This window comes from Callospermophilus lateralis, chromosome X (assembly GCF_048772815.1).
Source record: "Callospermophilus lateralis isolate mCalLat2 chromosome X, mCalLat2.hap1, whole genome shotgun sequence".
In the NCBI taxonomy this organism is placed as follows: Eukaryota; Metazoa; Chordata; class Mammalia; order Rodentia; family Sciuridae; genus Callospermophilus; species Callospermophilus lateralis.
The window spans coordinates 31,068,938-31,086,858 of NC_135325.1; the positions used below are offsets into that span (position 1 = coordinate 31,068,938).

The window sequence follows — 17,921 nt, forward strand, 5'->3', positions numbered from 1 at the left end:
CTTTAAAAGAAAATTTGAAAATTTAGGTGATGGAACTATTTATCATCTGTGAACCAGAAGATATATAATGTTGGGTTTCAGGATACAAAGTAGTTATAATGCTAAGGTTCTCATGGTAACTAATTATATTGTTAAACCTGCATTTTGTTTCTAAGTTTTGACTAAAGTCTGTAATCAGAAAAGGGTGATGCACATCTGAGTACCCTCCTAAGTGATTTGCCCCTGTAGAAATCAAAAGCAGCTACTTATGATTCTGTATCTGTGACTCAATCATTAGCCATTCTTTGCATGATCTCAATAAAAATATGTCCAACTTTCCAGCAGGGCATGTTTTATGTCTGAATTGTAAAAAGGAATATTCTCAAGGCCTGTGAACTGCTGGTTTGTAAGCATAAAGATTGTTGGGAAAAGATATTATGTTGTTGATTAAGTATCTTACTTCCTACCTATGGAAGTTTGATATTTCTCCAATTTTTCTTTCTTCATTGAGTTTCCTGTGCTCATTGCATGCTGTCTTGATTCTAAAGGTATGTGTGTGTGGGCAGGGTAAAGCAGGAAGAGTAACTTTACAGTGGGTTATAATTTAAAGTAAGAAGGAGCTACTGAAGTCTTTTTTTTTAACTACTTAAGATTGCCTAATTGTTTCGATTTTTAGTGTAGAACATTATGCAGATATGTATATATATTTATATTTTACCATTTATGAATTTTTAGAAAACAATGCTGATGGTAGGAAAAGAGAGAGACACACAACCCAAAATAGTAAGACAAGTAAATTGTGAAAAATGTAGATCACATTGTTTGAAGGTAAGTGCAGTTGAGAAATAGGTCCTAGGCTAACTGTAAACAGTATGGGAGAGTAAGGGCTGCCTGGAAATTAGCAATTTTCCTCATGCTTAGAGCAGCTAACTGTGGGATGTCCAGTGGATTTGAAATGAAAAATAAATTCAAATATGCTGCCTTCGATATTTTAACATCTCCTTTACAGTTTCCATTAGCTATCAAGAACTCTTAACATGTCTTATGTTACAAAATGAACTTATTTGAGCATTTCCAGTGTTGTCACAACATGCCTATTATGTTGCAAAAGGTTATTTGGTAGCAGTTAGGTAAATGTTGCTCAGGAAATATATTTGGGGAGGGGGAAATTAATCAGATGTGTCCTGAATTATAGAATTTGACTACCTCTGAATACCAGTGCAGTGGTATCTTAAATAATTTTATGGATGCAAATCTGTTTTCACCAAGGTGGCAATATTTAAAATCCCTTTAATCAGGGGAAACAGTACTCCATAACTAATTGAAAATGTCCTTGCTTCACTTATGCTGAACCAAAACATTTCTATATGCCACTTTTATTTATTCAAGAATAAGTTAAACTGGGGCTGGGGTTATAGCTCAGTGGCAGAGCACTTGCCTCACACTTGTGAGGTACTGGGTTCGATCCTCAGCACCACATAAATAAATAAATAAATAAATAAATAAATAAATAAATAAATAAAATAAAGATTGTGTCCATCTTTAAAAAAAAGTCTTAAAAAAAGAAAAAGTTAAATTCTGACAAACATTTAAGTCATGGTGATCTTAGCATTTATTAAAAAAAACTTGGTAGCTTTCTTATGACTATTTCATTTGTATGAACATAGAAAAGAATTGTAAGAATCCTGATATTTCTCTTCCTTATAGTATGAAGGTTTCATTTGATATTTTTTTAATCTCATCATGACATAGGCTCCCCCCGCCCTGGCATTGGCTTTTTAAGCCTCCTTTGTCCAGCATTCCTTGTTTATTTTAAGGAGAATTTGGGGCATCAATGTTTTTAGTTGGGGAGAAGGTATTTTGGTTTATGACTATAAGTACTTAGTCATGTGTGAGGGGAGGTGTAGGAATCAGAAGGAATGATAGGCCTCTTTCCCCTTAGATTGCTTCCAAATTTCCTGACTAGTACTTTTCTTTCATCTTGATAAATGTGGAACTTCTGTTGACCTTTCCACCATGTTAAGCTGTTTCCTAGCATAGTGTGTTGGTATAGGTACTTCTTAGACTGCAACCTCAGGAACTCCAACACAAGCTGGCTAAAATGACAAAAATTAGTAGCTTCAGGATTGGTTGATTCAGCTGATCTAAGATTTCATCAGGTATTCATTTTCTTTTCAGTTCTCTATTGACTTATTCAGATAACTGGTTGCTTTCTTTGATAATGTAACATAATAATACTGTCTACCTCACAAGAGGTAAGATGGTTGCCATTTGCAACCAAAGTGTAATGTTTCCTTTTTCATGTCTTACATAGAAAGACATCATAGAATAGTGGCTTATGTGCTTATCATAGTGCTTAATAAATGGTAACAATCATCATTTCATGGAAAAAAAAGATCCTGGCTTCCTGTTGATCTCTTCAAAAATATTTCCCCTTGTATCTCATTGGATAAAAATAGGACACCTGGCCATTTCTAATTGATTTCATTTTCAAATGAGATGCAATTACGCTTTGATCAGGTGTGGCCAGTCTTTGAGCAGGGTTCAAATGTTCAATATGAAATATACTGTTTGTATTTAATGGAGGAGTGAAAGTTAAGTAAAAAGGATATTTCATTGTGGGAGGGTGATGTGAACAATCTGTTCCTTACAGATCAAGTCATCTCTTATTTCCTTTCCCTCTGCCTGAAGAGGGTTGTAACATATAAAATACTTCTTAGATGGTAACATATTTAAATAAAATGAAATTTATTTTCATAATAACTTTATTCTTTTTACCCACATAAGAAATGTATCCCAGGGTGTCCTGTTTTCTGTCTATCATACTGGTAATAACATTTCTCACAAAAATGTATCGTGCTGTGTGAACATCTCTTAGAGCAAATTTTGTTTTGAAATTATACCCTGCCACATACCACATAACTAATTGTGTAACCTTGTGTAAGATTCTTGACTCTTTCAATTCTGTGTCTATAAAAACCAAATAATCATATCTTCCTCACAAGACTGTAAAAGTGAATACACACACATATTCTGTATCTTGCAAACAATTTTTTCACAACCAGTCTTTAGTTCTCAGTTTACCATCTAAAACTCCTCTAATTTGGGGCCATTATAGAGATTTTTTTGTTTTTTTTTGAAATTCATTTTCCTGTCCTAGAATTTAATCTTTTATATTTCTTGTCACTCTTCTCATTCCCAGAAATGTGAAGTTAATGCTGAGCTTCCTTTTCAATAATATGGTGTCATTTTTCCATTAAGTTTGCCAATAAAGATTTCATGTGTTTACAGTGAGTAAGAGATACCAATTCTTTTTTTTTTAAATTTTTTTTTTAAAGAGAGTGAGAGTGAGAGAGAGAATTTTTAATATTTATTTTTTAGGTATCGGCGGACACAACATCTTTGTTTGTATGTGGTGCTGAGGATCGAACCTGGGCCGCATGCATGGCAGGCGAGCGTGCTACCGCTTGAGTCACATCCCCAGCCCAAGATATACCAGTTCTTAATTTGTGAACTAGTTTAATATTATCTGAATCAGAGCCCATTCTGAGGTGACATGTCGTTCTACTTGGTATTTTATTGTTGCCATTATCTGCTTTAGAAAATATCTCCCTGCATGAGTCTAGTTGCCCATTTAACTCCATTCAATTTATTCAGGATTTTATTTCATTAATATTATTTCATGATATTAATGATGATTACTTACATTTGTTATATATTTGAAGCAGTATGCTATCATTACCTCACAAAAAGTACGCTAATTTTGACAAAGTTTTATACAGCATCCCTAAGTTTTACATCCTGGCAGACTTAAAAATTATTTCCTTCAAGTGAAACTAGTAATACAAAATAAGATATAATAACACTCATATTCTTTGGTCAGTTAATACCAATGTATGTCTGATTTAGTGAAAATTATGTCACATTTCCCTGATGTTTACTTTTTTTTTTTTTTTGTGGTACTGGGGATTGATCCCAGGGCCTTGTGCATACAAGGCAAGCACTCTACCAACTGAGCTAGATCCCCAGCCCCTGATGTTTACATTTTAAAATATTCCTAAGATATGTTAGCTTTAGAACTTTTTTGGATTTTTAAGGGTAGAGTAAAATGGGAACTTGCAGATGGTTGGCTAGGGTACCAAAATTAAAACTCTCCTTATCATTTGAAGATGGTAAGTGCTGATGGAAGGGGTTAGTATGAAAGGGATAGGAAGATGAGAATTACAGAGACAGTTCAAAGGAAGCAGGTTGAACTCACATGAGGCTTGTGTGTTAGCATGAGACCTTTTAGGAGTTGTTGCTTCTTGAATGGGTAGATAAATGAAATGGCACAGGCTAAAAATGAGTAAACATGTGCTCAAAATGTAGGCTGGGAAAATTAAAAACAAACAAACAAAAAAAGCTGGTTTTATTTATCATCTCTTAAGATAGGATATTTTCCTATACAAAACCAATGCTACGTTTTTTTCTCAAGATACCCCAGATCATCACCACTTGATTCAGCCTGTCTCCCTCTAAATTATATTTAACATTAAATTTTGTTATTTTTTTCTTTTTTTCCATTTGGTGGTACTGGGGATGGAACTTGGGGCTTCTGCATGATGCTAGGCAAGTACTCTACCTCTAAGCTACATCTCTAGCCCTTTAAATTGTTTTTTTTTTTTTCTTTTTTGAGAAAGGGTCTGGCTAAATTGCCCAGACTGATCCTCAAACTTGGGATCCTCCTGCCTTGTCTCCTGAGTAGCTGGAATTACAGGCGTCTGCCATTGTACCCGGCTTGACATGAAACTTCTGAATGGAATAGCAATTCCACCTTTCTTTTTACCTTACTCTACTCTGGGAAATACTTCATTTCCAGGTACCTGATTTGATCTCATACCCTGCATAAGACCCAGGAATTTTATTGTCATATTTCTTATGCCAGTGTATTAAGGCAGAAGGATTGAGTAAAGGCAAGATATGTACCTTCTCTTCAAAACCACTTTTGAAATCTGTGAAATGCCTCCTGTCTTTCATTATTTTCCTTATTAATGTAGAATGCCCAGACCATTAGTTTCATATAATTAAGATATTGCGAACTCATGTCTACTGTAGAAATACTTGCTGAGAATTTGAATATTAGTTATTACTTTAATTTTACCCATGCCTTAAGTTTCTAAAATAGTGATGTTTCTTTGTAGATGTTTTCAGTATATTTTGGTTCAGTTGTCTGCAGGTAATGAAAGTTGATGTTATTACTCCGTACCTGCCCTGTCTTTATGATGCTCAGTAATTCACTCTTCCATCTGGCATTTTGAAAATTCGGTTTTTGAGTGGTTTGATTTGAGGGATGGAGAGAGGCCTTATCCATGTGACTCCTTCCCTTTTATAGGGAATTGGAAAAATCCACTCATCCCCAATAACTTAGAAGAACATGGAGGGAACTTTAAAATGTAAGATTTAATCTTTATCATGAGATTTGTCCTAAAACCTGTTACCAAGTACAGAAAGAAATTCTTCAGAAAAGGATCTACAGAGTTTTCCATGTCATAGAACTGTAGAGTATTCATAGGAATCATGATGTAGAGAGAAAGAGAGAGAGATTTGTCATTTATTTTTATTTATTTATTTTTTTAACTTGAGTTTCGTCTGGTATTGGTTAGCAACATCACTACAGTTAGGCTCCACTCTACAAATTAAGCTTATTTTTCATTACTTCTGTATTCATCTTTAAATGCCTCACTGAAGCAACTCTTAATAACTTTCTTTCTGGATAAACTTAAGCAGACACTAAAAAAATATTAGGACATTATTCTGGTAGTCATAAGAAAAATTTCTTACTATTTGTGACATTGTATTTCTTCCTTCAGATAACTATTGGTTTTATTTATTTGTTTGTTTATTTATTTATTTATTGTAGTTGTTGATGGACCTTTATTTATGTATTAATTAATATGTGGTGTTGAGACTCGAACCGAGTGCCTCACCCTTGCTAGGCAAGCGTTCTACCACTGAGCCACAACCTCAGCCCACTATTGGTTCTTTATACATAAAAAAGCTTGGCTTCTTATGGTTGGCAGGAGATTGGATTATGATTGGGGAACCTGCAAGCCACTTTTCATTGGCAGTAGAACTCTTGTTTTCACTTTCATATAATGTTGCTGTTTTTTTTTTTTTTTTAAGAAAATGATCACTGATATTTATTTTGTTTTCTGTCCATTTTCCCTTACTTGTGGAAAAAAGGTCTTTCCCCTGTTTTTTCTTTTTTCTACTTTTCATCAGTTTGTACTTTACCTTATAATCTTTCCTAGATATTATTATCTGATTATCTATCCTAACTGGTTTATCTAGTTATTTAATAATGTTCTTTCTGCTTCTTGTACTTACCCAATTTTTTTTTCTGTTTGACATTTATTTTTTGCATTGCATTCTATTACATGTCTCCAATATATAAAGTAGTAAAAATGTCTGAAATGCTTATTTCTAAAATGCATGTTTGTAAAGGACATGTTGTCTATATGCAGTAACCATGCTGTCTGGTACTGAGGAGTTACTCGGGTAATTCCAAGTTCCCCATGTCACAGATTTCTCTCTTCCAATATATTTAAGTGCAGAATTAATTTCTAATTAAAAAGTGATTTTTCGTATTTACCCATAACAACTAAAATTTTATAGTTATATTTGTCTTTTTAAATATTTATTATTTAGTTTTTGGTGGACATAATATCTTTATTTTATATTTATGTGGTGCTGAGGATTGAACCCAGTGCCTCATGCATACTAGGCGAACACTCTACCACTGAGCCACAACCCCAGCCCCTGTATTTGATTTTGAAATGCATTCAATTTATCTAATGTCACATGAAACAAAATGTTGTGTTCCAAATATATTTTCAGTTCAAATTGTTTTAGTATCATCTTTATAAAATATATATCATGTTCACCATGTTGTTTGTGTACATATCAGTCTTATTCTGATATATATGTAAATTGTTAACTATATGGAAAGAGCTTGAAAATGAAGTCAGCTCATATTCAGTTATTTGTGCACACAGATTGGACATACACCAGCACCAGTTTTTAGCAATTTCTAATCAGTTACATACCTATACTTTTGTAAAGTAATGAAGAATTGAGAAGCTAGGGAATAAAAAATAAAAAAAGATGAACAAGAGTGTAGGATAAGTAGGTTCTCAGAACATGGATGAATGGGCAAAGAAGAAGAAGATCTCTAATCTAGAGATCTTAAGGAGATATAATAACTGACTCAGTATGGGGAGAGGTTCCCCATTTATTTTCTTGGATCATTATATTGTTAACTAAAGTACCGCATGGAGACAGTAGCAACAGGTTTTGGGTTTAGGAGGTGAATATGCTCTGAAGGGACATATTGAGTTGGGGATACCTGAGGGTATCCAATGTTGTACGCAGATTTAAGTCTGGAGCCAAAAATCAGAACTAGAAATAAGATTTTGAATATCTCCAAAATATAGTGTGTTTTGGCTTCCTTTTTGTTAATGAAATTTTTAGAAGAGAGCAGACTGGTTGAAATCTCAAAGGAGGAGCCTCTTTTTTGAGTGAACATTGCCAGGATCTGTTACTACTAGGAAGTTTTTGGTGTGTAGTGGAATCTACCCTAGGAGCACTTGTAATAACTTTTTATTAAAAAAAAGAATCAGAAGAGCTGAGTTTGAGGACTTTGACAGAACAGTATGATTTAGATCAGTGTGGCCAGGAATGTGTCTTACAAGCCCTTTTGGAAATTACCATATTCATTCAGAGACCAGATCCCTGAAGTAAAGACCATCACATCCTAAGGCACTTTCCTGTTCTCATCCATTTTATCATAGACTTAATTTTAGAAATCGCATTTGTTTGTTTTAAGTCATACTTTTACACGTGTGGCACAATGAAAAAGAAAAAAATTACCTTTGATTTGCAAGAGTATCTGTCACACCTTCACTTCTCTCACTGAAATGATTCAGAAAACTCCATTTTGTAATGACTCCATAAAAATAACTTAAGCTCTTTTCTCATCTTGAAGTAATTTATAAAAAAATTTTCCTTACTGTTCATTTCCCCCCCCTAATTCATTGTGGAGTTGTCTTTGTGTATTCCCAGGGCAGATTAAGTTTTTAGAACTTTTATTAGCACATTAATTTTAGTGAACTTTGTGTAGATGTGTGAGTATCTATACAGAGTAAAAGTTGGTAAAAGCTTGTTGCCAACATGTTATTCATAAAAACCCATGTCTACTTTTAATTGAATATAGACAGCAGTATTGACTGCATACACCTTATTTATATGATCTGAAATAAAGGCTTCTATGGACAAGCATACATTTATTTATTTATTTTTCTTGATATAATGATCCATTTTATTTTTTAATGTTTCTATTATTGCATTATAGTTATACATAGTACATAATAGGTTCATTTGGACATAATCATATAAGCATGGAATATAATTTGTTATATTTCAGTCCTCAGTACTTTCTTTTTCCTTCCCTTTCTCCCTCCCTCTGTTCCCATTCCTCTACTCTACTTCTGTTTTTTAAAAATTATTATTTCCATGTAGACTCTTTGTACAATTGTACAAACATGGGTGAATATATCTTATTCTAGTTAGAGTCCCATTCTAATGGATGTACATGGTGGCAGTATTTACTGTGTTGTTTTCATATATCTACATGGGAAAATTACGTCAGATTTGTTCCATTGTCTTTCCTTTGCTTATTCCACTTCCCTTCCTTCCATCACCCACCCCACCCTTGATTGTGAGTTAGCTTCTACATATCAGAGAAAACATTCAACTTTTGGTTTTCTGAGACTGGCTTACTTCACTTAGCACGATAGTCTCCAGATCCATCCATTTGCTGACAGAAGTCACAGTCATTTCTTTATAGCTGAGTAATACTCCATTGTGTATGTAGACCACATTTTCTTTGTCTATTTATCTACTGAAGGGCACCTAGGTTGGTTACATAGCTTAGCTATTGTGAATTGAGCAAGCATGCAATTTAAAAACTAAGAATAGTGTCATTTAACTCTGGTGATGCATTGGAATAATTTGCAGAAGGTTTTTTTCTGATTTGTACGGTGTTAATACCCCAGTACACTGAATCGGAACCTCCTAGACTGGATCTGGAATCCAACATTGCTCTAAATTAATGATTCCTAAATAAAACATAATTTGTCAATTAAGAAAAGTTATTTGATTGCTTGTCTTCAGGATCAAGAACACAGTTGAAGGATTCTACAATGAAGAAGATTAATAAGATAGTTATAAACTATGCAGCTAGAAATAAAACAATTTAAGAGAAAGTCTTGAAACTCAAGTTTTACATGTAATCACATGAATATAGATTTCCCTCCTTATTTAGAAATGAAGTTCCATAGGCTATAAGAAGCAAAATAGTATAACATAATTTTGGAATACTGAACAAGTCAGAGGATTTTAAAACAAAAGTTGGCTTTGGTAATAAAAATGTCAACAGAAATTGTAATGAATCAAATCTAAAGAGAATCACTGTAATGTTAAAAACACATCTTAGGTGAATCTTCTGCTTGGAAACCAATTTTCTTTAGACTGTTTTTTGCAGGTTTGTATACAGCCTTTGAACTTCACAGGCCTCCATAATAACTGTTTTACACAGCAGTAGTCACTTTAAGGGCTGCAATATTTTGGTGTGAGGTGCAGATGTTTCCGGGTTTCTTTTGATTGCAGGGATAGGCTCTGAATATTTACCATGATATTTTTCAGGTTTGTGGGCTGGTTATTATAATTGATAGTCCTTTCCCTTGATTTATATGTCAATAGGTACATCTGTTTTGCATCTGACTTAGATATTGGAAATGAAGCTATGAGATCATGTTATCCCCATCCTGGTCCCTCATCTGTCTTTAGTGTGATGAAAGGTGTGTCTGTGTTTTTCGTTATGTGGAATAGTTTTGTTGGCTGTTCTTAAGTTTCTTAAAACACTTAATAATTATTCTGTGTGTTCTTTCATTCTCATGCATGCTTTTGAATGTGTATTCTTTATTGTGTCATTTTCCTGTGTTTATTGTTTGGAAATATTTGAAATTTCATGGTGTTGTAGGTTTGAAATGGTAACTCAGTAACCTGATTGCTGATTTTAAGATTTGAAAATAATTACATAAAATGTGATCAAAACTGTTCCTGTCAGGTTTCATTGTAGGATTTTGGATGCTCATAGATGTTCTTCCTAAGGATTTTCAGTGAAGTAGTAAAATTATAGTACCACCATCTTGAAGGCTATTTCTTCTGAGATCAGTGTAACCTTTGATGCCTTAGTTAGAAAAGGTTTGTCTTCTATCTAAATATTAATTGTCTGCAGGATAGATTAGACTTAAATATATAATACAATCTGAATGGGTGACTGCTGTGTTGTTTTTTTTGTTTAGAGGAAAGCAGTGGATTGATTATAAAAGCATACTTTGCTTTCATAGTATTCACATCTTAAAATAGTCTGTTTTCTATTGCTATGGTAGCATACTAAAGGGATGTTTGAAGACACAAATCTGCTTAGTACACTAAGAGAAAATACTAGCAGTTCTCAAAGTGTTCTTATGTTGGGACTTTTTTTTATTATTCAGTCAGTTGTGGGAAAATTTTTCACTTTTGTTTATCATTGTGTCCTTAGTGTCTGCATTGTCCTTATGACATTATAAGCTCTTAAAAATATTTGTAAAATAGATTAAGTCTTTAATTTTTAAGGGCTATAGTCATTTTTGTTAGTAATTGATTCCATTCAGAAGATGTTACAAACTTAAGAGTAACGCAAGTGTAGGCTAACTGTACATGCACATAACAGACATTTGTGAATGAATACATGAGAGCTACTGTGTTCATACCAAATGCTACTAATTTCTCTTTCTTTGTAGCATTGGGTAGCTGACATTAGTTTATTCTTATTAATTGGAAGTTCTAGTTCACCAAATGCAATGTTGTTAATTCTGCATTGAAATATAGAACTTAAAACTTGGTGATAATTATTTCTCTTAATAAAAAGAAGTTCTGTGGGGGTTTACAGCTAGAAACTGTCATCATGAATATCACTGATTTGTTCAGAAGTTATAAAAAATTACAACTTTTAAATGTTTGGATTATGGATAGAAATGAGCTTACTGTATACATGTTTTAAATATGGTTTGTACTTTGGCTGGCTGTTGATTACTTTTAATGCTGAAAATTTGTGGAGGCTCAGAGGCATATACGTTCGGTGATTTAGAAGTGTTCAAAGAGAGTTACCTTGTGTTTTAACTTAATATTTTTATGTCAACTCTTGTGCTTGTTGCTTATCTTAATTTATATATGAAGTTTAATGTTGCCAAACTATCAGAAGTCACCAAGTATTCATAATAATTTATATTCTTAAAAATTTGTGTTGTAAAAAAAAGTCTGTTATATACATTGATGTTAACATGTATTTTCTGGATAGACTTCTGATATTATAAATGGATACTTCATATATTAGTGGCTTAATATTGTCTGAGGAATTAAATTTTACACAGACATTATATTTCATTAGATTAACTTGAACAAGAAGCTTTTGAAAAGGTGCTCAAGTATAGTAATTATGACGAACCAGTGAAGGCAGATAGTTTTATCCTCTATCACAATTTTTATAGTGCTTTTTGTTTTTGGAGATTAAAAAGCAGTGTTCTGATACTAATGCCATTGTACTTCTACTTGCAGTTTCAAATGGTTATTCTATTTAAACTGTGTTGTAATACTTCCTGTTTATGTAAAGACTTAAAAATCTGAAGTTTTTTTCATATTAATAAAAATACATATAAGATAACTTAATAAAATTAATTCTTTAAATTCTCCATTCTTGACTATCTCAAGAAAATAACCTAACAACCTGTCAGTATTCAGCAATAAATTTTTAAAATAATTCTAGTTGGTTGCCAGAACATTTTATTTGCATAACATAGTTTTAATATTATATCTTACATACCTGAAAAATATTTTGAGATACTTTTTTATGTGACTCTAAATTTAGTACATTAATTTTCTTACTCTCCTCTTGCAGCATTTTCAGTTAGCTTTGGTTGACTGTAATCCCTGCACTTTGTCCAATGCAGAAAGTAAGTATTAAGTACTATAGTTTATTCCATGTATTCCCATCACTTCATCTCAAATAATAACAATCAATTATAGTAATAATGCTAGTGGTAAATTCTGTGCAATTCTTTGAATTCTAGAATTATTGAATGTAACTGTATTGGTTGCTATGGCTACTTATACAAATGGAACATATGAGACCAGATATTGTGAACAGCCTGTGTCTAAAATAGGCCAGTGAAATAGGTTGTTGTATTAAAATTATCTGTACTAATGAACAAGATTGATTTGTGTGTGTATTAATTATATTGTAGATGAATTATTGAGATGTAAACTAGAGTTTTTCAGCCATTTAGGAAAAAGGAATATATGAAGATTCTTATTGTGGTAGCTCACTGATTCTGCTGTGTGATATCAAAATTCATGGTAATTATTGAGGCATACTTTGACTTTTGTTATAGTTTTACATATCATTTACAGAGGTGACTTTTTTTCAGTTAATTTAGGAAGAATGTGTTTGTGAAGTATGCTCTGACACAGTGACTTTCTTCAGTTATTTTCTACTTCTGTATATTTCCAAAAGCAGATTGGGTGGTGGTGGTTGTTATTATTAGTTTACCAGTAAGTATGTTTCGGTGTATTTGCTTATTTAGTGACTTTAAAGAATACAATAAATGACTTACAGATTTTTCATTGGATTCAAGCTGAATTTGTAAACAACTTTTCTTACTTGAAAAATAAAAATTTTAGAGTAAGAAAAACTCATTCTTAATGAAAATTTTATGTCAGTCAAAGGATTCTAGAATTCAGAAAGTCAGTATTTGCTATAATATTCTTGGTTTCCCTCCCTCCCTCACTTCCTTCCTCTTTTTTCTTTTTCTTTTTTGACAAATCAGGGATAAGAACAAAATAAGGGCCCAGGGCAAAGTAATAACAGGTGGGAAACCATTGTTGTTTCTCTGTCTGAAGTAGCAGAGGAAGCAAATGACTGAGCTTAAGGATACAGCCAGCTCTTCTGTGACTCTCATCTCTTGCCTATGCAACATTAGAGACATGAGTTAGTGAAAAGTAGTCTCAAAAAAGAAAAGTAGTCTCAGTGTTTAGAAATGCATAAGAAAATTATTGGATCAGTGCAAAAGCTGTGAAGTTTTGGATTAAGACATGGCAGGGAGGCCTGGGGACGTAATTCAGTGGTAGAGCTCTTGCCCAGCATACACAAGGCTCTGTTTTGGATCCCCAGCACTGCAAAGGAAAAACTGGGACAACAAATCATAGTATAGGCTAAATCCTTGCCTATATCAGACCAAAATTATCTCATATTTCTACTAAAGACAGTTTCCTGAGGTGGAAAAAAGGAATTCTGTTTTCTTTAAATGAAACTCAAGATTTGGTACTGATCAGTGTATTTGCAGAATTAGTGGCAGAAAGGTAACAAATGCAGCGTTTTATAGTTTCTAAGATAAGGTTAGATTTGAAAGATAATTTATAACTCATTGATATAGCAATTTATAAGGTGCTGATTAATACTTTTTCTTTAATTATATGTCCAGGTTATATAAACCTTCTGAAATACAGTTCCTTAAAATTTTGTAAAAATTAGTTTATGGGAATAAAAAAGCAACTAGTATATATTTAATTCATTCTAATACCTTAACACTAACTTGGTCACTGCTTGTTAGTTTGAGTAACTTTGAGGGACATCTCACAAATGTCAAATATTTTGGTAAATCCTCGGTATAATCTACTCTGTCAAGGTTAAATTTCAGTTGTGGATCATTACTCTTGAGAGGAAAACCCTGACATAAGTAGAATGAATGCCATAGGGCAGGCAACTTTCATGTGGAAGAACATCTTCAGGTCTACTGTGCCTCTCTTTCTCTTGATTATTGAGAAGGGAAAACAGGAGGTAGGCTGACCAACATTCATTTTGTTCATGGCTGAAGAATTTCCCTAGACTTTTCATATACTTGAATGGTTATTCACTCTAATGGAAGGGCACATGCTTTAGACTTTTAGGCCATTATAATACAGTTGATGTGGGTATTCTGTATGTTTACTTGATAACCATGTTAAAAGTAGATGTCTTGCAGAGCACCAACAATTGCAGAGTACCTATTTTGAGCCAATATTACTGTTTTAGATACCAGGTTCTTTTTTGTTTTTGTAAAGCTTATTTTTTAAAAATTATTTCATATCATCACCGATTTACATTTACTATAGACCTTCATTATTATTTGAAATATGTCAAGACTACTTACTAGAAAGATCAGAAGTATAAATCATAGGACTGGAGGTGTGGTTCAATGGTGGAGTGCTTTCCCAGCTTACACAAGACACTGTGTTACATCCCTAGCACTGCAAAAACAATACATGAATTATAAAAAGTAAAGTGAACTTTTAAAACCATTTCTGCTGGAGATACTTAATGATGACTCATTTGTATAATTTTAAAAATAAGTGAATACTTTTAGTACTTCTAGAGCTTTGTAAGAGTTGTCAATTACAGTTTATGGCATGAAAAATAGAATCATAAAAAGTAGAATCAGTGATGTGAGACTTTTATTATATAATTGCCTCTTGGAATAAAGTTGTTTTTTTCTATTAATTTTATTCTAGAAAATATTAATTTCTGAATTAAATTCAATTTCAGAACTTTTTATGGCAATATTTGCTAAAATTTTCATTTCATTTGAGACTTGCCAAGTAGAGTTTTTTTTTTTTTTTTTGTAATTGTACAGTTATACTCCACTTTGAAGAGGACTTTTAAGAATTTAAATGTATGAAGGTTTTCATGCTACAAAGGATGACATTGAATTTAGAAACTCACGAGATAATGAAGTCTTATTCAGAAGGCTTGGAACAAAGCCTAGAGAAAGTAGTAAGAAGATGGCTAGCTGCTGATCTTTTTTATTCCCCCCTTACCACCATTATTAGAGGAATAAGAATATTGGGGAAAATAGGCATAGATTTTCCCATCCCTTTCATGTTCTCTTAACCTGTAACTGTCTCCCTCCAATGATGTAATGAGGTGAGATTTGACTGAGAGCTACACTGAAGTAGTGAGTGAGGAAGAAGCCCTCAAACCATGAAGGTAAATGAGAGATAAATACTATAACTTCTGTTATTATTTTTGCATTTAACAAAAGCTGTTTTTCATCTTCTAAAGATGATTTTAAAATTTTGCTTCATATCCAATTAATGTGTGATATTTAACTTTACAGAGAGATGTAGTACTTAAAAGAGATTTTGTTATCCAAGAATGAAAATCATAGAATCGAAGTACCATTAGAAAGTTTGGGTTTCTGGCTCATTTTTACTTTTGTTGAGTAATTATACTGTGGTAGTATAGTATCAGGAAGAGTTGGAAATAAAAGCTGAGATATACTATTTGACTTCAAAATGGGTTCTCTCTCTCTCTCTCCACTTCTCTCCCCCTCTCTCCCCCTCTCTCCCACTCTCTCCCTCCTCCCCTTTTCGGTACTGGGGATTGAACCCAGGAGTGATTAACCACTGAGCCACATCCCCAGCCTTTTAAAAGATATTTTATTTAGAGACGAGGTCTCGCTAAGTTGCTGAGGCAGGCTTTGAAGTTGTGACCTTCCTACCTCAGCCTCCTGAGTTGCTGGGACTACCACCACAATGCTCGGTCTTCCTTCTCTCTTTGAATGATGAAGTCCATCTAATTCTGAAGAGTTAAAAAAGAAAATCAAAAGCTCTATTCCTATGTGTGTTACTGCCATTGTCATCCTGACTTATGATATTGTAAATATCATATTTCTAGAATATGGTACATAGAAAAAAAATCTAGTGGCTTTGTTTGGCTTTAATATGTTTTTATGAAATATTGATTTTACTATATTTTCTGATATAACTTAGATTTTGAATACCATGTTTTGAAATGTATAGTTTATAAAGGTTTTCTCTTATTTGCTTAATGTTGCCACTTTGAATTTTGTAAGACATATGCTTGTGTGCTCATGTACTATAGATATTAATGCTAATTTAATAATTGAAAGAAATTTTACTTGATAATGAATGACCAAAAATGAATAAATGTAGTTTCTTATTGTGTTTGTTCTTTAGTATGTTTGAGTATTTTTTATTAAAACCAAATAACAGTTATAGTCCCCTATTATTTAAACCTATACAACATAGGCTGTGTTTATGTTTTACATTTTATGATATTCTTACTTAATTTACCCCAAACTTTGTTGTGTTGTTACTGATTTTTTTTTTTATTTTCCATCATCTTTTGCAGTTCAGTTTCACATTGCCCATTTATATGAAACCCAGGTAAGTGTTTTAACTTACCCAATTTAAAATAGAACCAAACAAAAATGATCACTTATATAGGTTTTAATGAAATTAATTATATACAGATAATTTTAATGGATTTCTGGTCATTACCTCTTACCTAAATTTTATATTTATTGAAAGTACCAATGTTGCTTAGTTAAACAGTTATTACACAGTGTATACCCAGAAGTTTGATTTAATATGGCTTGCCTCTAAACTTGATTTGTAAGCTCAAATGGCTGTATTTAAGATTTCTGTTGTTTGTAATACAAAGTACCTCATTTTCTTTCCAAATGTTGTAGATGCTTGTTTTAATGCATTGTTTTTAAATAGTTTTTTTCACTTTTTAAAAAAAATTTGAAATAGTTCTTCTGTGTGTCAGTGTTTGGAAGGCATATTGGAGTCAACTTTTTGTCATTACCATTACTTACGTGGTTGTTTTATTTTTAAAACTTTTTCAGTTTCATTTTAGAACATTTTGCTTCTATGTATTTCACTTATTGCTTAGTTGTATAATAAATGGTGTAACACATTTACTTAAGGCAATACAATAGAAAATCAGTTATAAATTTTTATGAGAATAAAGATTAGATAATAATAATTTGTATGAAACAAATTTTGCAACTGCTTTAGAAGAAAAAAAAATGTGCTGATCATTATATATGTACATTATTTCTATTTTGATGCTTTGCCCCAAGTGTAACAATAAGGCAAGTATATATATGCCATGCAGCTCATACCTAAGAAATAGAAGATCCTACTATACCCATTTTTTATACAATTGTGGGATATAATCAAATACTTTGAGATAAAATGCTACTGTTTCCCAAACCCAGCTTTGAAGCATAATCATTTGGGGATTTTACAAGCCAATCTAAAGTCAACACAGTTAACCTCAAAGAGCCAAGTTTGTTGGTATCCCTACCTGTAGCCCCCACTACTTGGAAGGCAGAGGCAGGAGGATCATTTAAGCCCAAGATTTGTAGATCAGGCTAGGCCACATAGTGGCATCCCATCTCAAAAATAATTAACATCAGAATTCCTTGTACTAGCAATACCACCTTAAACTCACATACCCACAGAATCAAAGTTGATGGATGCTCAGGTTGATTTCTAAACACCCCCACCACCCTAGCTTTTCTAATTCTTGATATGATCTGTTTCCAGCTAACCATACATTTTCTCACCACCTTCTTCTTTTTTAATGTTATTGTATTTTTTGTACCTTTATTTAATTAATTTGTTTTTATGTGGTGCTGAGAATCAAATCCAGTGCCTCACATATGCTAGGCAAGTGCTCTACCACTGAGCTACAACTGCAGCCCGTCACCTTCATTTTTAATGAATGTTTTTGCTGGAGTTGGAATTCTGTTTATTTGACCACTTTCAGATTTGTATTCCATTTTCTTCAGACTTTGTTTCTTATGAAAATTTGTCTGCTGGTCTTATTGTTTAATCCTGTTAAGGTAATATGGGGACAGGTCCTTGTCTCCCATTGACTCTTTCATTTGATAAATTTTTAATCATTCAGATTGAATAAAATCCAAAGAGCAAAATTTGTAACAAGCAGAGTGTGT

General features: G+C 32.7%; 1 protein-coding gene across 9 annotated transcripts in view; it reads left to right on the forward strand.

Annotated features, from left to right (window-relative positions):
* Kdm6a (lysine demethylase 6A) overlaps positions 1-17,921 on the forward strand; it is a 226,386-nt gene that overhangs the window by 146,220 nt on the left and 62,245 nt on the right. For all 9 annotated transcript variants that reach the window (XM_077106930.1, XM_077106923.1, XM_077106926.1 and 6 more), the window contains exons 7-8: positions 12,017-12,071; positions 16,307-16,341. In XM_077106930.1, the coding sequence (XP_076963045.1) occupies positions 12,017-12,071; positions 16,307-16,341 (90 nt within the window). The remainder of the gene's footprint in view (positions 1-12,016; positions 12,072-16,306; positions 16,342-17,921) is intronic.